This window comes from Sinocyclocheilus anshuiensis, unplaced genomic scaffold (genome assembly GCF_001515605.1).
Source record: "Sinocyclocheilus anshuiensis isolate Anshui unplaced genomic scaffold, SAMN03320099.WGS_v1.1 scaffold447, whole genome shotgun sequence".
In the NCBI taxonomy this organism is placed as follows: domain Eukaryota; kingdom Metazoa; phylum Chordata; class Actinopteri; order Cypriniformes; family Cyprinidae; genus Sinocyclocheilus; species Sinocyclocheilus anshuiensis.
Window position 1 is genome coordinate 1,809,109 of NW_015552615.1, and position 22,869 is coordinate 1,831,977.

General features: G+C 35.7%; 1 protein-coding gene across 6 annotated transcripts in view; it reads right to left on the reverse strand.

Annotated features, from left to right (window-relative positions):
• The window catches only part of nav1b (neuron navigator 1b), a 108,890-nt gene that overhangs the window by 53,787 nt on the left and 32,234 nt on the right, over window positions 1-22,869 (reverse strand). For all 6 annotated transcript variants that reach the window (XM_016457145.1, XM_016457146.1, XM_016457144.1 and 3 more), the window contains 2 exons: window positions 18,847-18,949; window positions 14,118-14,477 (listed from right to left, as the gene is read on the reverse strand). In XM_016457145.1, coding sequence (XP_016312631.1) covers window positions 14,118-14,477; window positions 18,847-18,949 — 463 coding nt within the window. The remainder of the gene's footprint in view (window positions 1-14,117; window positions 14,478-18,846; window positions 18,950-22,869) is intronic.

Here is a 22,869-nt window from a genome sequence, read left to right on the forward strand (position 1 = left end):
GATACAAAATTGTGAAAGGGCGTTCCTGTAGCGATACCAGTACAATATCTCACGGTTCTCAACCAATCAGATTTGAGAACCAGAACAAACTGTTGTATAAAATATAAATATTAAATACTAAATAAAATTGTAAAGGTAAAGTCAAACAGAAACTACTAAAAAACTAAATAAGAAAATAAAAATGACAAAATCATATAACAAAATTACTAAAACATGAACTAAAATTAAAATGAAAACTGAAAATATAAAAAAACTAATTCAAAATAGCAATACATATAATATTATATAAACTATACCAAAAACACACTGTACAAAAAGACACTGATGTTCAGTAAATTATTTATGGTTGTTGTTATTATTTTAATATTAATAATAATAAACAATTATTCCACCAAGTAACATGGTTAATTAGCAACTGCAGTCTGCAACTTGATGCATTAATACAGCATTCGACTATAATGTGCGGTCACACGTATGTTTACACTGGCTTCGAACGCAGCTCATCCAATCAGAACTTAGAACTGAAAATAATACAGAACAGTGTCCACTTTGATAATCCTTTAAAAAATCAGGGACTAGTAAAAGAAAACATATTGCTGTCAAAGTTTTTTCCTTTCATAATTGCCAAAAAAAAACTTTACTCACTTTGAAAAGAACATGGTCCTGTTCAAACACACGGATGTCGTCAGAGGGCGAAACTCCCTGCGCGCGAATCCCTCATTCATCGCTGTTCTCTCCGGGGTCTGAGTCACGCTAAATCACGCACACTCATCCTGTCTTTGTTCACGCTTAATCTAACTCACATCCACTCAAACTATCCGACTGAGACCAGGAGTCCCTCTTACACAGGCAACACCCCCCTCAAACACCCCCACCTCCCGGATAGCTGTAATCACATCCAGATGTACAGCAGCGTCCAGCGAGAGCCAATACAGACGCATTACTGCTGGACCTGATGAAGACGACCGACTGCTGCACTTACAGTCACTTACTGACTGCAGGACATTTCTATCAAACCTTCCATATATATGTGTATATGTGTGTGTGTGTGCATATATACATACATACATACATACACACAACTCGCATCCATTGAAACTATCCGTCTATAGTATTACTAATACCTGTATTACTAGTAAACCTACTAATTATACCAAAATAAATAAAATAATGCATTAAAATACATAAATATTATAGTCTATTAAAACAGCATAACTTTTCATAATTATTAATGCATCACTTCATGGTTATACCACACTTTGTTGTGCATGTATTGCTACAGTATTTATTGAGGTATGTTGGAGTACGTATACTGTAAATCCCGGCACATGAATATTGTAATCATTCAGTATGGTATATGCACTACCATTTAAAAGTTTGGGGTCAATAGGATTTTCTTTTAAGAAAGTCATACCTTTATTCATGCAAGGGTGCATTAAATTGATCAAAAGTGACAGTAAAGACATTTAGAATGTTACAAAATATTCTACTGTATGTCAAATAAATGCCGTATTTTGAACTTTTTTATTCATCAAAGAATCCTGAAAAAATGTATCATGGTTTCCACAAAAATATGAAGCAGCACAACTGTTTTCAACATTGATAATAATCAGAAATATTTCTTGAGCAGCAAATCAGCATGATAGAATGATTTCTGAAGGATCATGTGACACTGAAGACTGGAGTAATGATGCTGGAAATTAGGGCTGAAACGATTCATCGAGTGACTCGAATACAAAAAATCATCGAGGCTTCGTTTAGTCCATGTACTGTAAATACACACGGAACACTGTGTTTCCCCATGGACCATTATTACTGACACACAACCCGATAAACGCTGGACATATTTAAGACCGTAAATCAATATGGTGGCTAGTTATGATGTCCCTTTTAGCTGTTTTGTGAAAGACTAAGTGCCATTCATGTTGATTGTCTCATTCGGTCTCTGTGACACACACACACCCCATACAGTTATACATAAAAATACCACAGAAAGGAAGTTAGTCGATATCACACGAAGAGTGCCAGTTTTCACCTCAAAATCAGCATGATTACAAATGTGATACTGATTTTATGCAACAGTTCAATAAACAAGAAGTTAATATTAAGAGACTTACGGTTTAGACACCATATTGCCTGTTTTTGCTCTATTTCGGCAACAAAAAATAATCCCAAACACAGCACTGTTTTGTGTCTCTGAGCAACACGACAGTGTTTCGTTCCTGAATTAATCAACCGTTTAAATTATTCGGTTCAGTCGCAATGACTCACTTAACAGTGACTTGCTGCCACCTACTGGCGGTTTTAATTTCACATTTAAAGGGTTAGTTCACCCAAAAAATCCATATTCAAAACGTAATAATCAGTTTAATGTAGCTTACGCCAACAGTTGTACACAGAAGCAGTTCCGGGAGCATGATGTATTTTTATTACTATTATTTTGATTTATGCCTTAGTTTTAGTTTGTACTGTTTTTTAAAGTAATGTGAAATTGATTTTTGTATTCTTATTTATTTATATTTTATATATATATATATATATATAATTTTTTTTTTAATTGATATATTTGTATTTGTATTTGGCAGTTAAATGCATTAAATGGGTTTAGTTTTCATGGTTATTAATGTATGCAATTTCAGCAATAAAAACGTTCATTTTTCTGAAAAGGAAACAAATTAGTTGTTTATTTGAAGAGACCTATCTTATTTTCTCTTGTATATTTAGTATTGCTCTTTAATAAAGAAAAATAACTTCATATCAGAGTACTCGATTAATCGATGGAATAATCGGCAGAATACCCGATTACTAAAATAATCGATAGCTCCAGCCCTACTGAAAATCCAGCTTTGATCACAGCAATCAATTACATTTTACAATATATACACATTGTAATCATATTTCACAATATTACCGTTTTTACTGTATTTTTAATCAAATAAACGCAGCCCTGGTGAACATTAGTGACTTTATATAAGAAATCTTACTTTTGAATGGTAGTGTATCAAATCAACATATCTTCACAGAGCACAATCGGAGTACCTGTTATAATGTATACAGTACAAGCTTTATGGAAAATGTTTTGAGCTTTTAGATATACAACACCCTACATCTACTGAAATACTGGTGAGATAAACTTCTGGCTGTGTGTCTGAAGCAGCTGAAGCCAGAAACGCACAAACTTTCCATGACAGACCCTTAATGGCTTTTCCACATCGGTAAACTCACAGTGAATACACGCGGAGGATTTGCACACATTTATCTCTGTTCACCTTTGATGTCAGAGCTTCTGCTTCATTCACGCCAGAGTCTGGCGGGGGAAGACTCGACGAGCACCATGTGAGCATGAGAAGGACAGGGAAATGCAGGAAGATATTAGCAGTGAGTGAGTTACTGAGTGAAATGAAGCTCGGATCGTTTGCTGTCATTCATTTCTTTCATGTGGCTCCAGTGGTGCTGAACCATGTCTACACATACACACAAACACACATAGATATGTATACCAAACACACTGTGTGTGGCCCGCGCTCTTTCAGCCACGAGGTTACGCATGCATATCATCTCTAAGCATGGATAATCATAACGTGTAAACAGTGTGTTTCTGCCAATAGCAAGCAGATGCAACTTTACAGCCCTATAAATGTATTTTAAGGCTTAATAAAAGTTCAGAATAAGACATTAAATCTGAACAGAATTTAAATCCACGCTGTATGAAAATGCACATACTCATAATTTTTCCTCTCGATGCAATACCTTAATGTTTAAATATTTAAGAATAAGGAGTGCAAACTCAAATTCAGAACAATCAGTTTTTTTTTGTCTAAAATACACGGAAGTAAAATAGTTTGCAAATGCTGTTTCAGTAAAAAAAACTAGAGAGTATTATAAAATACCTCGGTGCATTAACTAATGATTTCTGTTGTTTGGCAATATGATAAACGCATAACGTCACTACATCAGGCCACTTGTGCAACAAGCTTCTAAAGACACAATAATTGGACTCTGGGATTCAGACCAATGCGGTGCATGAATAACACATCATTCACTTTTATACCCTCGTGTCAGGACTACATTTCAACAATTATTAAATGAAGATTTCAGTCAAACTATAAATCAAATGACTTCAATGCCATCAAACCGCTTTTGCGCGAACAAATGCTCCACATGCACGTGTTACTGTGGAAATTGACTGACTTTTATGTAACAAAGTGCTTTAGAGAGTCTTTTACACAAAGCATCTGTTAGATCAAGATGTAAGATGGTGAGTTATGTTCAAAGAACTGGAAACAAATTATGTGAATATCTCAAACCACAATACAGCAGCTCAATCCTGAAACATTAATAAAAGGGATATACACTTTCCATGCACATACTCAGAAGAAAAATTCATTGCCCAGGAGACGTCTCAGTTATGAATCATTTAGGCATCAATTTCATCTCAAATGGTGCTCCTAGAATGTTTTTAGTAATAAAATATCCACTAATGAGTCAATAGACAATAAAATAAAGTGTATAGAGCTATAAAATGAACATGGATAGCTGATCAGATAATTTGCTCTGGGAAGAAACTGATGAGAAAGTTTCAAGTTCATATCTCTGATTTGGACTGCACATTTTTATATTTCAGCAAATCGGAGTACATAGATCTCTCTTCTGAAATATAGACTGCTTTATTTGAAAAACATGAGAACTAAAGGAATAGATCACACAAAAATAGACACACCCTCAGGCAAAGATGTAAATGAGTTTGTTTCTTCATGGGAACAGATTTGGAAAAAATTACATCACTTGCTCAGCAATGGATCCTCTGTAGTGAATGGGTGCCGTCAGAATGAGGGTCCAAACAGCTGATAAAAACATCACAATAATCCACAAGTAATCCACACCACTCCAGTCCATCAGTTAATGTCTTGTGAAGTCAAAAACGGCGTGTTTGTAAGAAACAAACTGAGGTGTTTTTAAACTTCAAACGGTCACTTTTGGCTAAAATAGTGACAGTCCATAATCTACGGCATAATAACGCTTCCTGCTGTGGAAAAGTTTATCTCCTGTTGTCCTCTCACATTAAAATCCACCCACATATTTGTTTAGAGCTTGATCTGTGCGGATTTCTCTCCTGATTCAGATGGGATGACTTTAGCATTATTATGGCTTATGGACTGGTATTTTAGCCGGAAGCAATGGCTTGAAGTTAAAAACATCTTAATGATGGATTTGTTTCTTACAAACACACAGCTTTTGTCTTCACAATATGTTAACTGATGGACTGGAGTGGTGTGGATTACTTGTGGATTATTGTGATGTTTTTATCAGCTGTTTGGACTCTCATTCTGACGGCACCCATTCACTGCAGAGGATCCTTTGGTGAGCAAGTGATGCAATGCTAAATTTCTCCAAATCTGATGAAGAAACAAACTCATCTACATCTTGGATGGCCTGAGGGTAAATATTCAGCAAATTAATTTTTTTATTTTTTCGGTGAACTATTCCTTTAAGTAAAAGTCTCCATTTCATTTCATTTGAAATCTCTGCATGGAGATAAAACCTTTCTTTACTTATTTGCTTGTTTATCAGCAATTCCATGTCAATGCACAGCACACATTCTGCACCACCACAGCAGAAACCTAATAATAGCGATAATTCACTGACACCCACATGAGACACCCACAGCAGAGAGAAGCTGTTATAATATTTCACCGACGGGTGTGTGTGTCCCACACATGCATTTTACATGCTTCTGTGCTTTTCCATGTTTTAAAATCTAATTTGCTTGGCATTGCACATCTTGAAAAATAAAAATGACCTGCATGCTAAACTAAAGGCTTCTGCAGTTACAGTATGTCTCCAGCAGGGGTCACAACATGTGAAGTAAGACCTCGTCACACCCTCAGAGAAGTCTGTCCTGCACACGACTGATGCAGAAGAGTTTCTGCAGGACGTCACTGCGTGTCCAGCATTCAGCCTGACCACACATAGAGAGTGTGTATGTAATGGGAGTCTTAGAATAATATCCCTCAAGACCCCAGACACCTCTCCAGATGTTCTTACGCTGTGTTTATTTGTTTGGAGGACAGCTGATGTCCACATGCTCAGAGATCTGGTCATCTTTCCTCCTATGGTTAATGGATTGCATCCTGTGAAAACTTCTTGTGAACAAGGCCTTGAAAACCTCCAAAACTACACACCTAAACACAAACTGCAAATCCTGTGTTGCAGAGATACTTGCGTGTCTAGAATTTCTAATAAATTGCATATAAATTTAGCTTGAAGTTAAAAATGAGAAGTTGCTAGTGATTGCTAGAACTTCACTATTAAAGTGGCAGTACGAGTTGTAACATTGTTGACCGTAATTTAAGCTCAAAATGGTAAATATGACATTGTCAATAATTGAACTGCAAAAATCTGTTTGATTCTCTAAAATGTTACACACATACACAGACATCAGGGCAATACACACCACTAAACTAAACAATAAAAACTCTATAATGCACATAATTAATAACAAAAAAAACTTTTTCAATGTAATGCAATGCTCTTTTCCTCATATATAATACTGATTAATCCTTTACTCAAAAATTATATTAACAATATTTAACCCTGAAATTGCAGGTATTGTATTGTTAAATATTAATGTAAATAATACAATTAAACAAATATTTTTTCTCAAAGTGACTCATACGTTTTACTGTTAAAGAAAAATTATACTGTTATTATTTTAATAAATATTTGTATGTTTTACCATGACATCTATTGTTTTGTAAAATATAATTTAAATAATACAGTTAAACACAAATATGTTTTTCATAAATTATATGACTACTTTTTTTGCTTTTAAATATCATTTATATATATATTTTTACAGTATTTATTTTCTATAGTGGTTTAGAATAAACTATCAGTAAATACACATTTATTATATACTTACATTATGTTACATTTGTGCATTTAGCATATGCTTTTATCAAAAGCGACTTACAAAAGGAACAAAGCAATGAAAGAGCTGACAATAATCGTAACACACAATGCCAGGTTTATTAGACAACTAGATTGAAAACAAGCTGGAGAAGGGAAGAAATGCAGAGATCATTTTAATAACCATTTGAATAATAATCATCCTCATTTTAATAACCATTTATATGCTACAAACACAATGCAATTTGCAGATGTGCAAAATAACTTCCCTGATGTAATTTGCACTCCTAACGCCTCGTAAAAAACCCTGCCTGAAAAGAAACAGGAAGAAAGCCAATGCTGAACTGATTACTAGCACATCCAGAATCAATGGCACGCAGTCGTTCATCAGCAGCCATTTTCCATCTGCAGTCACACACACGGTTTCACTGGGTCACCGAGAGTCAGGCTGATGGGGGTTACCATGGCAACACATCCCAGCCCATGTACCACCGCCGCTGCTGCATGTTCACAGACAACCAGACAAAGATATTCCTTAACGCTTTCAGATATTTTAGTGCCGATATCTTATAGTAAAGGTAAGGAAACTGAAAATAAAAACTAAACCTAATATTAATTATTACAATTTTTACCCAGTGGCCAATAAAAATAAGTGAAAAATACCTTTGCAGAAAGGATAATCTATATGCAACACATATACAAATATGCAAACAACCACCTAACAACGCCCTTACAACCACCCAGAATACCCTAGCAACCACATAACAACCACATAGCAACACTCTAGCAACCCTGAATACCATAGCAACAACTTAGCAACCACCCAGAATGTCATAGCAACCACATAGCAACACCCTTGCAACCCTGAATAACATAGCAACAAATTAGAAACCACATAGAAACACCCATGCAACCCTGAATACCATAGCAACAACATAGCAACTACCCAATATACCCTATAGCAACCACTACTCACAATCTCTTCAGGAAATGAAAAATTTATCAATCCTAGCAACCACCTAGAACACCTTAGCAACCAATCTAACAACATCATTACAACCACCCAGAATACCACAGCAACACCCTAGCAACCACCCAGAAAACCATAACAACCACAGAGCATCCACTTAGAATACCATAGCAAGCACACAGCAACACACTAGCAACTACACAAAAAACCATAGCAACCACATAGCATCCACCTAGAATACCATAGCAACCACATAGCAACAGCCTAGCAACCAGCTACATGGGCAAACACTAACATTCTCTTTAGGAAATAAAAAAATCTATCGATCCTAGCAACCACCTACAACACCTTAGCAAACAATCTAACAACACCCTTACAACCACCCAAAATATCCTAGCAACCACGGCACACACCTGTAGCAACACCCTAGCAACCACACAGAATACCATAGCAACACCCTAGCAACCAGCCACATGGGCAAACGCTACTCACAATCTCTTTAGGAAATGAAAAATCTATTGATCCAGTTATTATTTCTATGTGCCAGCTCTGGTAAATACATGATTCTGGGTGGGCTGCTGCTGTTGTTGTTGTGAGTATTATAAATCATCAGTTCATTAACTGCCAAACGAATGGCTCTCTCGCTGTCTTTGAAATGTCAGATAGACGTATTGAGGTCAAGCTGCTCAGCCTGTGAACTTTCAGCATCTCAGAGCACTGACCATCAGTGACAGTGTAACAGGAATATCAGCACTGAAATCGTCCTCTCGTATGAATGGTCAAGCTTTAGGGTGAAATATGAGAGCGTAATATCTATGCCACAGGGACATATGGAGACCAGAACATGGAACGGCACTCAAACCTCAGAACATGAGATCATACAAAGAAGGTTAAAGTAACCTTCATAAGCTTTATTTGCAGTGTCATAATGTGCAAGAGTGAATGCTGGTCTTAATGCTGGGAAAACATGCTACTTGTCCTAAAAACATAGCGCTTGAAAAATTACTTTGCATTACCATTAAAGATCCAGGATGAGTTTGACCATGAATAGGAACAGAATGGGTCACTATCCAATGACACTCTCAGGGGAAAAACACACACAGCAACAGACACTAACATGCGCTCACCTCAGGCCAGACGCAATCAATACATGCTATTTGTCTACAGTCTACTACAGTCTTAGCTTTTTGCCTATATTTGTAAACTGAGCACAAACTGCAGGAGCAGCAGACTTCAGCAGCTGGCTTCCAAACCAGCTCTTAGTTACGATTACTTATCTCGCAAAAGTTAATATACTGTCATCTTCCAGCTCAGCTCATGCAAATTTGATATGTGCTAAACTGAACTATTTTCTCCACTTTTATTGACACAACCCTCCAACCTAATCACAGCCCTTCTGTTGTCTTGTATTGTAATCAGTCATTTCACATTGCATATCAAATGTACCATGATATTAACGTGTATTCATATGCACACTCACAACAACAAGAACATGGAATTGATCGTATGCGACTGAAGCATCTGTGAGGGAAAACCTCACCTTTTCCCTCCATCTCCTCATCAGTTTATCTCCATGGTTACAACATCCAGACTCATCTTCACTGAATTAACTCATGCAGTTCTTCTGCTCAAATCACCAGCATGTCACTCGCTGTCAAAAGCTACAAAAATCAACTACAGGCATGTAGTATGAACATGCTCAAAAAAGATAAAAACACACTGAGCTTAATTAAAAGCAGGAGAACTTTTTCATGCAATTAAATTAAGCCTTTTCACCAAAACAATTAGACTAAGCAGATATGTTTTAGTCTTGCTGCTCAACATCAAATTCATTAATTACACTTAGATGTGATGAACATGAGAAGGACTGTTGTCGGTGGGGGGAGTGAATAACCAGTGATCTCTCCACCTTCAATACCACTACTGAGGTGAGACCCTTGAGCAAGGCACCGAACCCCCAACTGCTCCCCGGGCACCGCAGCATTGGCTGCCCACTGCTCCGGGTGTGTGTTTATGGTGTGTGTGTGTTCACTACTGTGTGTGTGTGCGCACTTGGATGGGTTAAATGCAGAGCACAAATTCCACTGACTCAAAAAACACCGACTCACTCACTCACTCACTGACTCACTCACTCACCGACTCACTGACTCACTCACTCACTGACTCACTCACTGACTCACTCACTCACTCACTGACTCACTCACTCGACTGTTTTGATGCTACTGGACACATTAGTAACCATCTCAATGGTTTTTAGACTTTTGGGATGGGATGTCCACATGCTGTACACATTCAATATATACAGTAAAACTTGCTGTATACACTTACCGTACTGTATAAATTAGTTTTTACATTCTTTTGGCTGCCTTGATTCGGCCTATATTTCAGATCTGTACTTGCCCTACTAACATCATATGATATTTTAATATGATAAATATGAAATTTAAATATGATAAATAGCTATAGCTATTTATTTTTTATCAAACATATTTTATTTGTAATAATCAAATAATTTCCCATGAGTTACAATGCAACTGATACTTCTAGACTGAAAAAGAAAATTGACTCAATTTTTCTTTCTTTTTTTTGGCAAGTTTTTACACTTAGATTTTAAGAAAATGTAATATTAGTTGTAACTATATGTTAACTAAGTTTAAGTAAGTAGAATTAAGTGAATACATACATAATTTTTAAGGCAATTCCATGCATAATAATACTTTTAAAATAATACATTTACATTCCCAATTCAGTCCTATGCAAAGTAAGCTGGGAATGCGGTTTCAGTTAATGCATCAAAAATGATTCATGTAGTCCCAACATAAACTTTATTTGTATATATTTAAATGTTAAACATGTAATTATTAAGTGTTCAGCAATTGCGTTATTTTAGATTACTTTAATGACATAAATTGAACAAGCAGAACAAATGACGAAAATTCTTATAATTTCAGATTTTTAAAAATATTAGATAAGCCTAATTTGACAACTATGTACAATTTAACCAAAAAATCGAAATATTTGCATGTGCAAACCCATTGTGTTCGAGAACTGAGTACAACTTTTGTGTTAGAGGTCAAATGGACTTTTCCATGCAATTTGCAAATTTTACCTGACTCTTTAGTGTTTTTCACAGTGTTGATTTTGGGCAAATTGTATTAAAAACAATAGGGGTCCAACACACAAGTCATAACATTTGTACAGCCTATCCAAAACACATGTGTCGAGGCTTCGCATGCACATTCATGATCCTAAATTGAAAATACCCTCAAAATTTCAAGAAGAAATAAACTGTTTAACCAGTATTTCGAGCAGTTTGAAAATGAAGTGTGGGTCAAATTGACTCCAACACAACAGGAGGGATAAATCTGGCCCAATAATGTAAGCCACAGCTCCTTCAATTGACCCAAAGCTCTCTGATGATCTGTATTGTTGAGGGCTGTTCTGTTATGTAAGTTTCTCTCTTCTCACTGCATTGAAGCGTCAGTAGAAAGTGAGAACGAGGGCTGGGTTTGATCACACCACCGTCATGCGGCACTCGCTAAATCCCTCCGCATGAGCCTCCCAGATAAAGCCTAGATTCACGCCCAGGAGAACTGGCCTGGATTTCATCATCTCACTACGCGTGCGATGTGTGTATTCAGGGTTGTGTGACCGAGCAGCGAGCTGTGCTGATAACTTCAAACTCTCTGCTGAAAAAGAAGAATTAGAAAGACAATCGAGGCCAATAAAGGAGTGGCTATCATCCTAAAATCTGGAGGTGACTGAGTTCAGATCAGACACCTGCTGTCACACTCCCGCTGCTGCATGCTGACCGAGTCCAAGAGGAACACAAGGTCATTGTGCCATGCAAATTACAATGAAATCATTGAGTTACATGAATAATCTGAGACCTGGCAGATGGCTCGACCTTGCAAAAGGACACGGATGGTGACTGGGTGCATTGAAACACTGCAGGTTTGCTGCTATAGCTACACAGAAAAAGTTTGGCTTTGGAGACAATTCAAAAGGGGAAGTGAAGATGTCAACATGTACTTTGATCTATAATACCATGAATGAATGAAATCTTTATCATTTTGGGATGCTGATTTAAAAAACGGTCACTCTAGTAGTCAAACTTTCTCACAAAATATGATGCATGAGCACGATCAAGATCACAACCGTGTATTTATGATATTTATACATACAGTACTGTAGCATACAACCAATGTTCCTTCTCTTGAAGTAACATGTTTTTTTGCTTCTCATTTGCATAAAGCTGAGAATTTCTCTTTTTTGATGCTCACAACACCTCCTCCACTGTCAATCCCACAATCTCCCACACTTAATAATCAATATCACTGAACTGAACCAAGAGTGACAGTCAACATACACTGTTGTTTAAAAGTTTAGGGTTAGAAGATTTTTTTTTAAAGGAATTGATACTTTTATTAAGTAAGGATGCATTAAACTGATCAAAAGTGACAGTAAAGACATAATGTTACAAAATATTTATGTTTTGAAATAAATGCTGTTCTTTTGAGCTTTCTATTCATCAAAGAATCAAAAAAAAAAAGGCAGTTTCCACAAACGTATTGGGCAGCACAACTGTTTTCAACATTGATAATAATCAGAAATGTTTCTTGAGCAGCAAATCAGCATATTAGACTGATTTCTGAAGGATCACGTGACACTGAAGACTGGAGTAATTATGCTGAAAATTCAGATTTGATCACAGGAATAAATTACATTTTTAAATATATTCACATTGAAAACAGTTATTTTAAACTGTAATAATATTTCACAATATAACTTTTTTACTGTATTTTGAATCAAATAAATGCAGCCTTGGTAAGTATTAGAGACTTTAATGTCAAAAACATTAAAAACATCTTACTAACCCCAAACCTAGTAGTCTATACAGATTTCACAGCTGCAGCAAACATCCAAAGCGATGAAAATATTATGAATTGAGCCCCAACTACATAAGTTTTATACATTTTAGATCATCCTTTTTAAATGTCTGAGGATCCTGTAGTAATGTTATGAAGCTGTGCCAGGAGGACGGCATCTCTGCAGGCCTCTCTGGTACCGTGGATAATTAGCATGACCCCTCTTTGATGCACTGTTGACTTTTTAATCTAGTGTACTTACATGGCAGGATAACAGTCACACTGTGTCTCCTGGTCCCATTCATGACATTATTAACACATTATGAATGTCTTCATAAAGCCTTCCAGTTCACTCTTACAAATTAAGGTTCTTCACTGGCACTGAATGTTCCATAGAGAACCTCTAACATCCATGGAACATTTCAAGTGTCTTTATAATGGAAAAAGGTTCTTTAGATGTTTAAATTGTTCTTTAAACTAAGAAAAAAAATATTTTAAGAACTTTTTTCTGAAAACCAAAAATAAAGGTTCTATATTAGCATCAATGGTTCCATGAAGAATCTTTAACACCCATGGAACCATTCCACTGCACAAAAAGTTCTTTATAGTAGGAAAAGATTCTTTAGATTATTAAAATGTTCTTCAAAATTGAGGAACAAATGGTTCTTTTAAGAACTGTTCTTTTGGAACCCAAAATGTTTCTTAGACTGTTAAAAATAAAGGTTCTTTATTGGCATTGATAGTTCCATGAAGAGCCTTTAACATCCATGGAACATTTCCAAGTTTCTTTATAATGGAAAAAGGTTCTTTAGATGTCTAAAATGTTCTTTAAACTTAAGAAAAATGGTTCTTTTAAGCACATTTTACTGAAAACCAAAAATGGTTCACTCTCAAAAATGATGGTTCTTTATTGGCATCAATGGTTCCATGAAGAACCTTTAAAATTCATGGAACCATTCGACTGCACAAAATCTTTATATTGGGAAAAGGTTTTTCAAAATTGAGGAACAAATGCTTCTTTTAAGAACTGTTCTACAAAGAACTACAAAGTTCTTTTGGAACACAAAATGGTTCTTAGACTTTCAAAAATGCAGCTACTTTATTGACATTGATGGTTCCATGAAGAACCTTTAACATCCATGGAACCATTCCACTGCACAAAAGGTTCTTTATTGAGGAAAAAGCTTCTTTAGATGTTCTTCACACTAAGAAAAAATGGTTCTTTTAAGAACTGTTCACTGAAAGGTTCTTTGAGGAATCCAAAAGCATTCTTCTATTGCATCGCTACGAAAACCTCCTTTTGGAAGCTTTATTTTTAAGAGTGTAGTAGGCTAGAGATATTTAGCAAAGCAACACATGCAGACACTCACCCATTGGCCAGATTGTCGTCATCGTCGTCATTAAGGCTCTTGCAAAGTACATCAGTATCACTCAGGTAACCAGACTTGAGGTCGCTGTCTCCGGCGTCCAGGCCTTCGATGAACTCGCTGCGTGACGTGTGGCTGAGGAGGCTGGAGCAGCGGGCAGGCATGGTGTGAGAGGTGTACTGAGACAAGGCCTTGCTGCCCGACACATAGCTGCTGCCCGTTGAGGAAGGAGCGTCACCGGCTTGCAGACGAGGACTGGACTGGCCGTGGCGCCAGGAGAGAGGAGAGGAGCGGTTGGAGAGGCTGGAGATGCTACGAGCGTTGGTTTCATCACTGTCGTAGCAGACGCTGCTGTCCAGACAACTATAGACGGAAAGAGGTGCATGCAAAACACAACATAATAGGGTTGTTGAGCCACAGGAACTCGTGGCCTACTAAAGAAAAGGATGCATCTGTGGGAGAATTCATCTGCTGAGGATGAAGATTGCATAACCAGATGCACCAGCTCAAATGAATAATATAACAGCTTCCTTTACCACATGAACATGGAAGAGTTATTTTTATGCACTTCTCTCAGGATAATTCATCAGACAGCTGCAAAATGCCAGAAAATGCACACTTGTGGGTTGAAATATTTGATGCACTCAAGGCATAAACAGCACACAAACACACTGGCATTGGGTTATTCGGTTAGTGTTACCCAGCTGAAGGAGGATTATTTGGTCTGTTATTCTTGCAAATGGGTCGCTTGGTCAATGCAGCTTGGTTGCCAGCAGGTCTGTTAATCATTTCTATCTGTTGTTGATGGGCTATTTTAAGACTGAGTGATTTGTGAAAAAAACTCATGACTAAATTATTAAATTATTTGGAATAAACTAATGGAATAATAAACTCATTTTTTAAAAAGAGCTCAGATTTGCTGTGCTTGTTTTTAGAGCTACACAATTTGGCCAATACAATTATATAAAATAATTATTGTAATGATGATGATGATGATGTACTATAAAATAAAAATGTGTATGTAATAAAAATAAATAATTTTATTTCATTTTAGCAAAAATAAATATATAAAAAATAAACAAAAAATAAATAAATACTGCAAGGAGCCTTAAAAACATATTTTTTGCAGTATACCTCATAATTTTTCATAATTTTGTTCTGTTGTCAATGGAGTATTCAAGGGCTGAATGGAATTTGAATTTGGGGAAGAAAAAAATCAGATTGCAATTTTTTTTATAAATATTACATTAAAACACAATTTTGTAAAGCACCTTCAGGTTTGCTTTGCTTGTTTGTAAGGTTGCATATTTTGGCCAATAAAATTCTACTGTGATTATATAAATCTGGCAATAATAATAATAATAATTATTATTATTATTAAAATAAAAATATTACAATGATAAATATATTATTGCAATAATACTATTGTACTGTAAATAAAAATTAAGTATTTAATAAAATATTAACATTAAAAATAAATCATTATTGCAATAATACTACTGTACTACTGCCGTAAAATTCAGTATCTAATAAAAATAATTCTTAAAAATAATGGTCTTTTTTAAAGTACAAAAATTTGATGCTTACTTCTTAATTTCTTTAAATTAAGCAAACATTAAATCACCATTTGTTTATTTGTGTTGGCAACCGGTTTAGAAATGCTTCTCGTTACACATAGTAAAAAGTAGTGCTGTCAAATGATTAATCGCGATTAATCATTTGACAGCACTACTTTTTACTATGTGTAATGAGAAGCATTTCTAAACCGGTTGCCAACACAAATAAACAAATGGTGATTTAATGTTTGCTTAATTACTTTGCTTAAACACACACATATTATGTAAACAAAAACTTGTATTTTTAATCGTGATTAATCGTTTGACAGCACTAGTAAAAAGCGATTTTATTTTGATGAATTGTTCAGTCCTAGGCTTTTCGTTTGGCCCAACAATTGTATCAATGGAAAAAATAGTTAAGTTTTACTCATATTTGTAATTTGCATGTATCTGAATTCTATATCAGTTGAGCTGATTATGAAATGGAAGGAATGAATGATCTGGACTCCGGATCCAGCAGCATTGCTGGCTCTCATGGCAGCTGGCATTACTAGTGGAAGACCTGGATTGGCGATAAAGGACCACATGGGAGTTTCTAGACAGAATAAATGTTTAATTTCTCAGTATTTTCAAAAGACATCTGAAAATAACACATATACAGCCTCATTTCACTGCACTGGACCTTTCATAGTGACGGCGCAGCCACTCCCAAACCTCATGAGCTGCTTTTCCATTCGCTTTCAGTGCCACATCACATCCTACATGAAGCCAAAGCAAAGGTCCTGCTCTCTCCACGTCGCACACTATGTGGCAAGAACATTTATAGAGTTTTTCTCATTACTAAAATCAACAATGACTGTAATGGCAAAAGCAGACTTTACATTTCTACAATGACTGTGTTTGCCCATGCAAACTTCACCAGCATAAAGCCATAATGTTGTGAGTGGTTGCCAAGGCGTTGTATACAGTTGCTAAGGTGTTCTGAGTGATTGCTTGTGCATTGCTATGCAGTTGTTAGGATGTAGCGAGATGGTTCAGGTCTGTCCTTCTAAAATTTGATTGAAAACTGTTAGTTGGATCACTTAGACAACCCTGAATGAGACCTCAAATTTTGCAACTTATTATAGTTAACTAAAACTTTAAATAAAATAAAATAGAAAATAAAAGTTTATTTTAAACTGTTTATTTTATTTTATTTTATTTTATCATGAAAATCTGACTTTTCCAGGTTTTAAGTGCTATAATCAGGTCCTCGGTGCATCTACCAACCAAGGACACGTGAAAAAGATTAACCCAGTAACTTTGTTTTGGGAAGCCTTTTTCTGCAAGCGTCTGAGAAAACGAGCGCGTCTGATTTCACTCCCTTGGAAGGGGGTGGGGAGCAGCAGCTCATTTGCATTTAAAGACACCGGCCCGAAAAACAGCATGTTTCTGCTTCCACTCAACATAGGCATTTTCAAAATGATGTAATAAATGATCTGTGGAGTATTTTGAGCTGAAACTTCACAGACACATTCTGGGGACACCAGAGACTTATATTACATATTGTAAAAAAAGGGGCATAATATGTCTCCTTTAAGCAAGTTTCCAAGGCAGCATTTCTCATTTTCATTTAGTTTAACTTAATGTACTAAACTAACTAAATTTTATAGTACAACTATCATTCAACTTTTTTCAGCTGCTTTCCCATTTTTCAATTTTCATTTAGTTTAACATGATGTACTAAAATAACTAACTAAAATAAGAAAAAGAAGAAGAAAAGATGAAAACTTAAAAAAATAAAAATAATAAAAACTGGCAAAAGCACAAAACAAAATTACTACAATTTTATGTAAATTTAAAACAATCTAAAAATAAAAACTAATTCAAAATATTAATAAAAACTATTATAGTACATCAATGATTCTAAAAAAAACACTGTGTTGTTGCGGGTTTTGCTTAAAAACTCATCACACATCATTACGGAAACATGCTGAACTGATAAAAAGCTTTTTTGTGAAAGCATAACACATCACAAACAATTTCCTAAACAAACACAGCACATGAGAACTTAAAAGCGTCCATGTGGTTCAGTAATTAGCTAATCACATTTTCCAATTCAATTGCACATCTTGGCATAATCAGGATTCGACCAGCAGGTGTATAATGTGAATCGACACGATCAGAAAAATCAAACAGCGCACCTCTATTCTGAGTCGTATTAGGTCATGCATCTCCATGTCTTGAAGGCTAACAGAAGTATCCCGTTATAGAAAAGCTCATTATGCACACATACATCAGTGTGGCTGTGAATCTGTGGGTTGAGTGCGGTTAATCTGGTATGAATCATTTTTACGCCTGCGCCATCAAGTCTTTGGAAGCTCATCAGTCTTATACAAGTGCTGCTATTAAAATGGAGCTGCAGGTCTCAAGCGTGTTATATGTCTACTACAAAAGTCTTCTGCTCTGAAACTTAGTAGAGCAGTGAATGGTTAGCCTGCAGGGAAAGGTTTGATGTTAGGAGGAAGGACAGGTTGAGATCTCTAGGGGCAAAACTCAGGAAGGTACTGAGATCAAAGTTAGCATAATTGCTAGGCTAAGCACATCTAGCGTACTGTAGCACACCTGTGGGGAAGGAAAATCCGTTCATCGGGAAGTAGCATACCATCTAGCTTATTCTGTAACTTGCACAAACATTTTTTGATTTATATGTCTGTGAGATATACTGTATACATACACAATAACAAATTATCAGCTTAACTTTAAGCAACCACATAAAAACATTCTAAAAATCACTCAGAGCAACATGGTAACCTCGCAAAACAAAGAGAAAGAAATTTTTCAGAAAGATTTTTTCAGAAGATGTAAAACTCCAGTTGTGTATTGCTGTATATCTGACTGTGCAAAGCCTGGAGTCCAGCTGATTTCTGTGTGTGTTTGTTGTTATTCATTGATGGAAAGTGTTGCGGCAACTCTCCCAAAAGACGTGGGAGGCTGAATGGTTGTGGAAAAAGTGATCGTTTGTGTCTAATGTAAAACCGTGTTTATATTCATGCTCTTTTGTGGCACAGATGTGCGTGAAGATTGTGGAGCTTTCTCCCAGATTTACGATTCATTGAAAAGCAGCAGTTCGCATCCTCGTGAATTAGTCTGGCTGTGATTTTTCATGCCATAAACACGTGCTGGTTCTCACTCACCTCTGGCTGAGCTGAGTCCCTCGCAGGCTGGACATGGTTTCCTCCAGGTTCTGTCTGAGATCCAGGACATTCTGAACCGTCCGTTTCCTTTGAGACTCGGGATCTGCACACATAACGGACAATCAATATGCAATGCACAGTAAGTAAGCAAAACAAAATATCTGCACCAATTTATCTCATTTTATGTTATTTTATACCAGTTATTTTCAGTTTATGTCTTATAAATGCATATATATATACACACACACACACTACAGTTCAAAAGTTTGGTTCAGTAATTTTGTTTTTTAAAGAACTTAATACTTTTATTCAGTAATGATGCATATTTCAAATAAATGCTATTCTTTTGAATTTTCTATTCATCAAAGAATCCTGAAAATAAATATGTATCGCGGTTTCAACAGCAATATATGAAGCAGAAATGTTTCTTGAGCAGCAAATCAGCATATTAGACTGATTTCTGAAGGATCATGTGACACTGAAGACTGGAGTAATGATGCTGAAAATTCAGCTTTGCATCACAGGAATAAATTACATTTTAAAATATATTCAAACAGAAAACAGTTAATTTAAACCATAATAATATTTCACAATTTTACAGTTTTTACTGTATTTTTTATCAAATAAACTTCTTTAAAAATCATACCGACCTCACCCTTTTTGAACAGTAGTGTATTAATATTGTAAAAAAAAACTGAACATAAAATAGTTTACTTAACTTAAGCACACAATTAGTATCTTTGAAAAACATACTGTAGGTTTCTACACCAAAATTTCTTCAAATAGTCAAAGATGGCAAAAGTTCCCAATCAGATTGAGAACTTTATGCGCCATTAAAGACCAGTTTGTACTTCCTGTTGAATCATGAAGCTGACATTTCAAAGAGTTTGTCTTTTGGTTTTAAATAGCCAACAGCCTTTCATTTACGTCACAAAGGTGAAAAACAGCTCGACTTGATCAATCACCTGGCTTTGCTGAAAGCTAACAGTCTTGGACATTAACCTCGGAGGCAGCACTGAACGAGCCAAATGCCAACAATGAGATTACGAGAACCAGACAGCCTCATAACACATCGCCTACACTGACAATGAGAAGAACAAATGATGAAAGTCTTCTTTCGTCCAAATAAACAAATGTTTTCTGTTCAAACAGTTGTAAACTGCCACACAATCTCTTGAAAACCTGCGTGGGCGAGCGGTCAGCATGTCAACAGCATGCCCAATCAATCCCATGGTGCAGTTAAGCACGACGCCTGGCCTGACATTATTAACGACTGGACTGCTTTACAAAGAGCGAGAGAGAGAGGTGGTTTACAAGCATTACTGGACAGCAGATAACTCATGTCAATCAACTACATTCCCAATTTACAGATGCTCTAACTAATTACATCACTAGACAGACTTGCATGGTGGAATTAGTGAATCAGATGACAAGATGACAGCATTTCATTAGTTTTCATTGTAAAGTATGTACATAACTATTGCAAATCAACCAGCTTCACCTGTGTTGTGCCCTGACCTTCTAAAAACGTTAATTTCTACCATAATGGTCAAATAAAGAGCAAGCACAAAACACATTTTAAATTGATAAATTTATTAATTTACATGCATTATGCATATATTATAAACACCCTCATATTACGCATTGCTACCTCCGCAGAAATAAACATAGTGGTATGCCTTGCTCCAATGCAATCTCCAGCTCTGCCATTGGCTGCATGGGAGATTAAAATTGAATGCATGCTCTTTTTCTCCATATGCTTTGATCTGCAAGGGCAAACTGGAACACAGCTTCATGTGTAGATTTTGTGGGTCACAAGGAGCAACACTGCACCTAGTGCAGTTTAATACATTTGAATATTATGCACAACATAAATATAACCAATTAAAATAGTAAATTCTAAGGTAAAACAAAATAAATTCCAGTAGTAAATTCAGATAAATTCTATTAGCAGTTTTGTCAATATATAATACATATATATTTTTTTTCCAAGTATTTTTGAGTGAATGTATAGTAAATGTGCATACACTGCAAAAATTATACAGTATTTTTGACTTTTCCAGATAAAGCATCTAAAAAAACCTTAAAACAAGACTTACTTACTTGAATCAATGCTGCATAAGATAAGACAAAAATTGAATCTTGAATATGTGTATTTCCACTTGTTTTTAATCTGTTCATACTGAAAAACAAGTGAAATCAGTGCTGTAAAACGAAATTACAGATATACTCTGTGAAAACCAAAATTAGTATCTTATGCAGTGCTGATTCTCAAGTTATTTTTTAAAGAGATAGTTCACCCAAAAGTAAAAATGTTGTCTACATTTACTCACCCTCAACCAAACTGCTGACCTTAGCCACTGACTTCCATAGTATTTTTTCCATACTATGAAGTCAATGGCTACCATCAACTGTTTGGTTACCAAAATTCTTCAAAATTCCAGGTTTAGAACAACTTGAGGGTGAACCATACCCAAAATATATTACTTAGAAATCAAGTAAAAGAAGGAACAAATAAAAAGTATATTTATAATAGTATATCATCAGTTATCAGTCACCCTTCCCTCTAGATATTGATATGGATATCAGCCACTTAAATACCCACAGCACAGTCAAGGAAACCAACATGATTAGAGTGGCCTCATAAAAGCTCATATCGTCCTCATAACTTGCTATACATATTCAGGTTTATTTCCAGACTGGCACAAAGAGGCCAAATTTGGCCCTAGCCCTTTATTTCCTAACGTTTAACTGTCCTTCAACTCAAACTATTGTGTCTCATACACATTTTAAGCATTTCCGTCCCCCTAGAGATTTAGACCCACGTCCAGCTGTGCAGTACAATAGTAACTATGAATGCACAGAGGAAAGCAATGCTCCATTCTGAGTGCGAATTCAGTCTTGTGACCAAAAGTGGTGTGCAGATGTTATGTGCCACATACAACTCATAAGGAAGTCTATTATGCAGTGGTTTATTATGCAGAACAAATGAGCATGAACTCTGTGTAATTATGATTATAAAAAAGAAAGTGCTTTGATATAGAGATTCAACAGATTATTCTTAACAGAGACCTTGCGATTAAAAGATCCTGCATGAAAAAGATTCCCTGTAGCACTTTGTTTTTCTTCTAAATTTAGAGGAGAAGAGCTCCGCAACCACTCTGGTGTTATTCGTAATTATACTCTGTCTATATAAAAGCATGCTAAAAATCCTACAAGAATGCATGCAAGATTCCTATCGGATTTTCTGCTATAATTCAGAACCAAATTATAAATTAAACCAAACCAAAATGAAATATATTTTTAAAAAATTTAAATTAATTAAAATTTGGAATCCGAAAAGCATCCTAATAGAAATGCAGTGCTGCTAGAAATATTCCAACAGAAGTTCCATTTTTATTCTTGGTTCTTACTTTTTATTCCCTGCAGGATTGTTTTTCAAATTATAATTCCGATCGGAATCCTGTATGGATTCGTATGCAAGAGCTACGGAGAGCATTTTAATAAGGAGTTTAATCCAGGTCATTCGTTTACGCTCATTAGCTTTTAATCCCACCACCGAATTATACTGTGCATTGCCATGCAAGGAGAAGGAGGATCTAGGTTTCCACGCAAACAACTGCAAGAATTCAGGCCCAAATTGGTTGTTTAAACATATGAGGTCTGGACATGGTTGAAATAGAGGTCATTCATTTGAGGACTGATGCACGAATGCAGAGCATGCTGTGTTTAGAAGACAGCACAAACAATATTTGTTTTAAATGCAACAAACATACATCCTGATTAATACCATGGACATAACAAACAGTATCCAGATCCAATTATATATATATATATATATACAGCACAGATAGTAATATTGTAAAATATTATTACCGTTTAAAATAATTGTTTTCTATTGTAATATATTTTAAAATTTAATTTATTTCTGTGGTGCAAAGCTGAATTTTTTGCATCATTACTCCAGTCTTCAGTGTCACATGTTCCTTCAGAAATCATTCTAATATGCTGATTTGCTGCTCA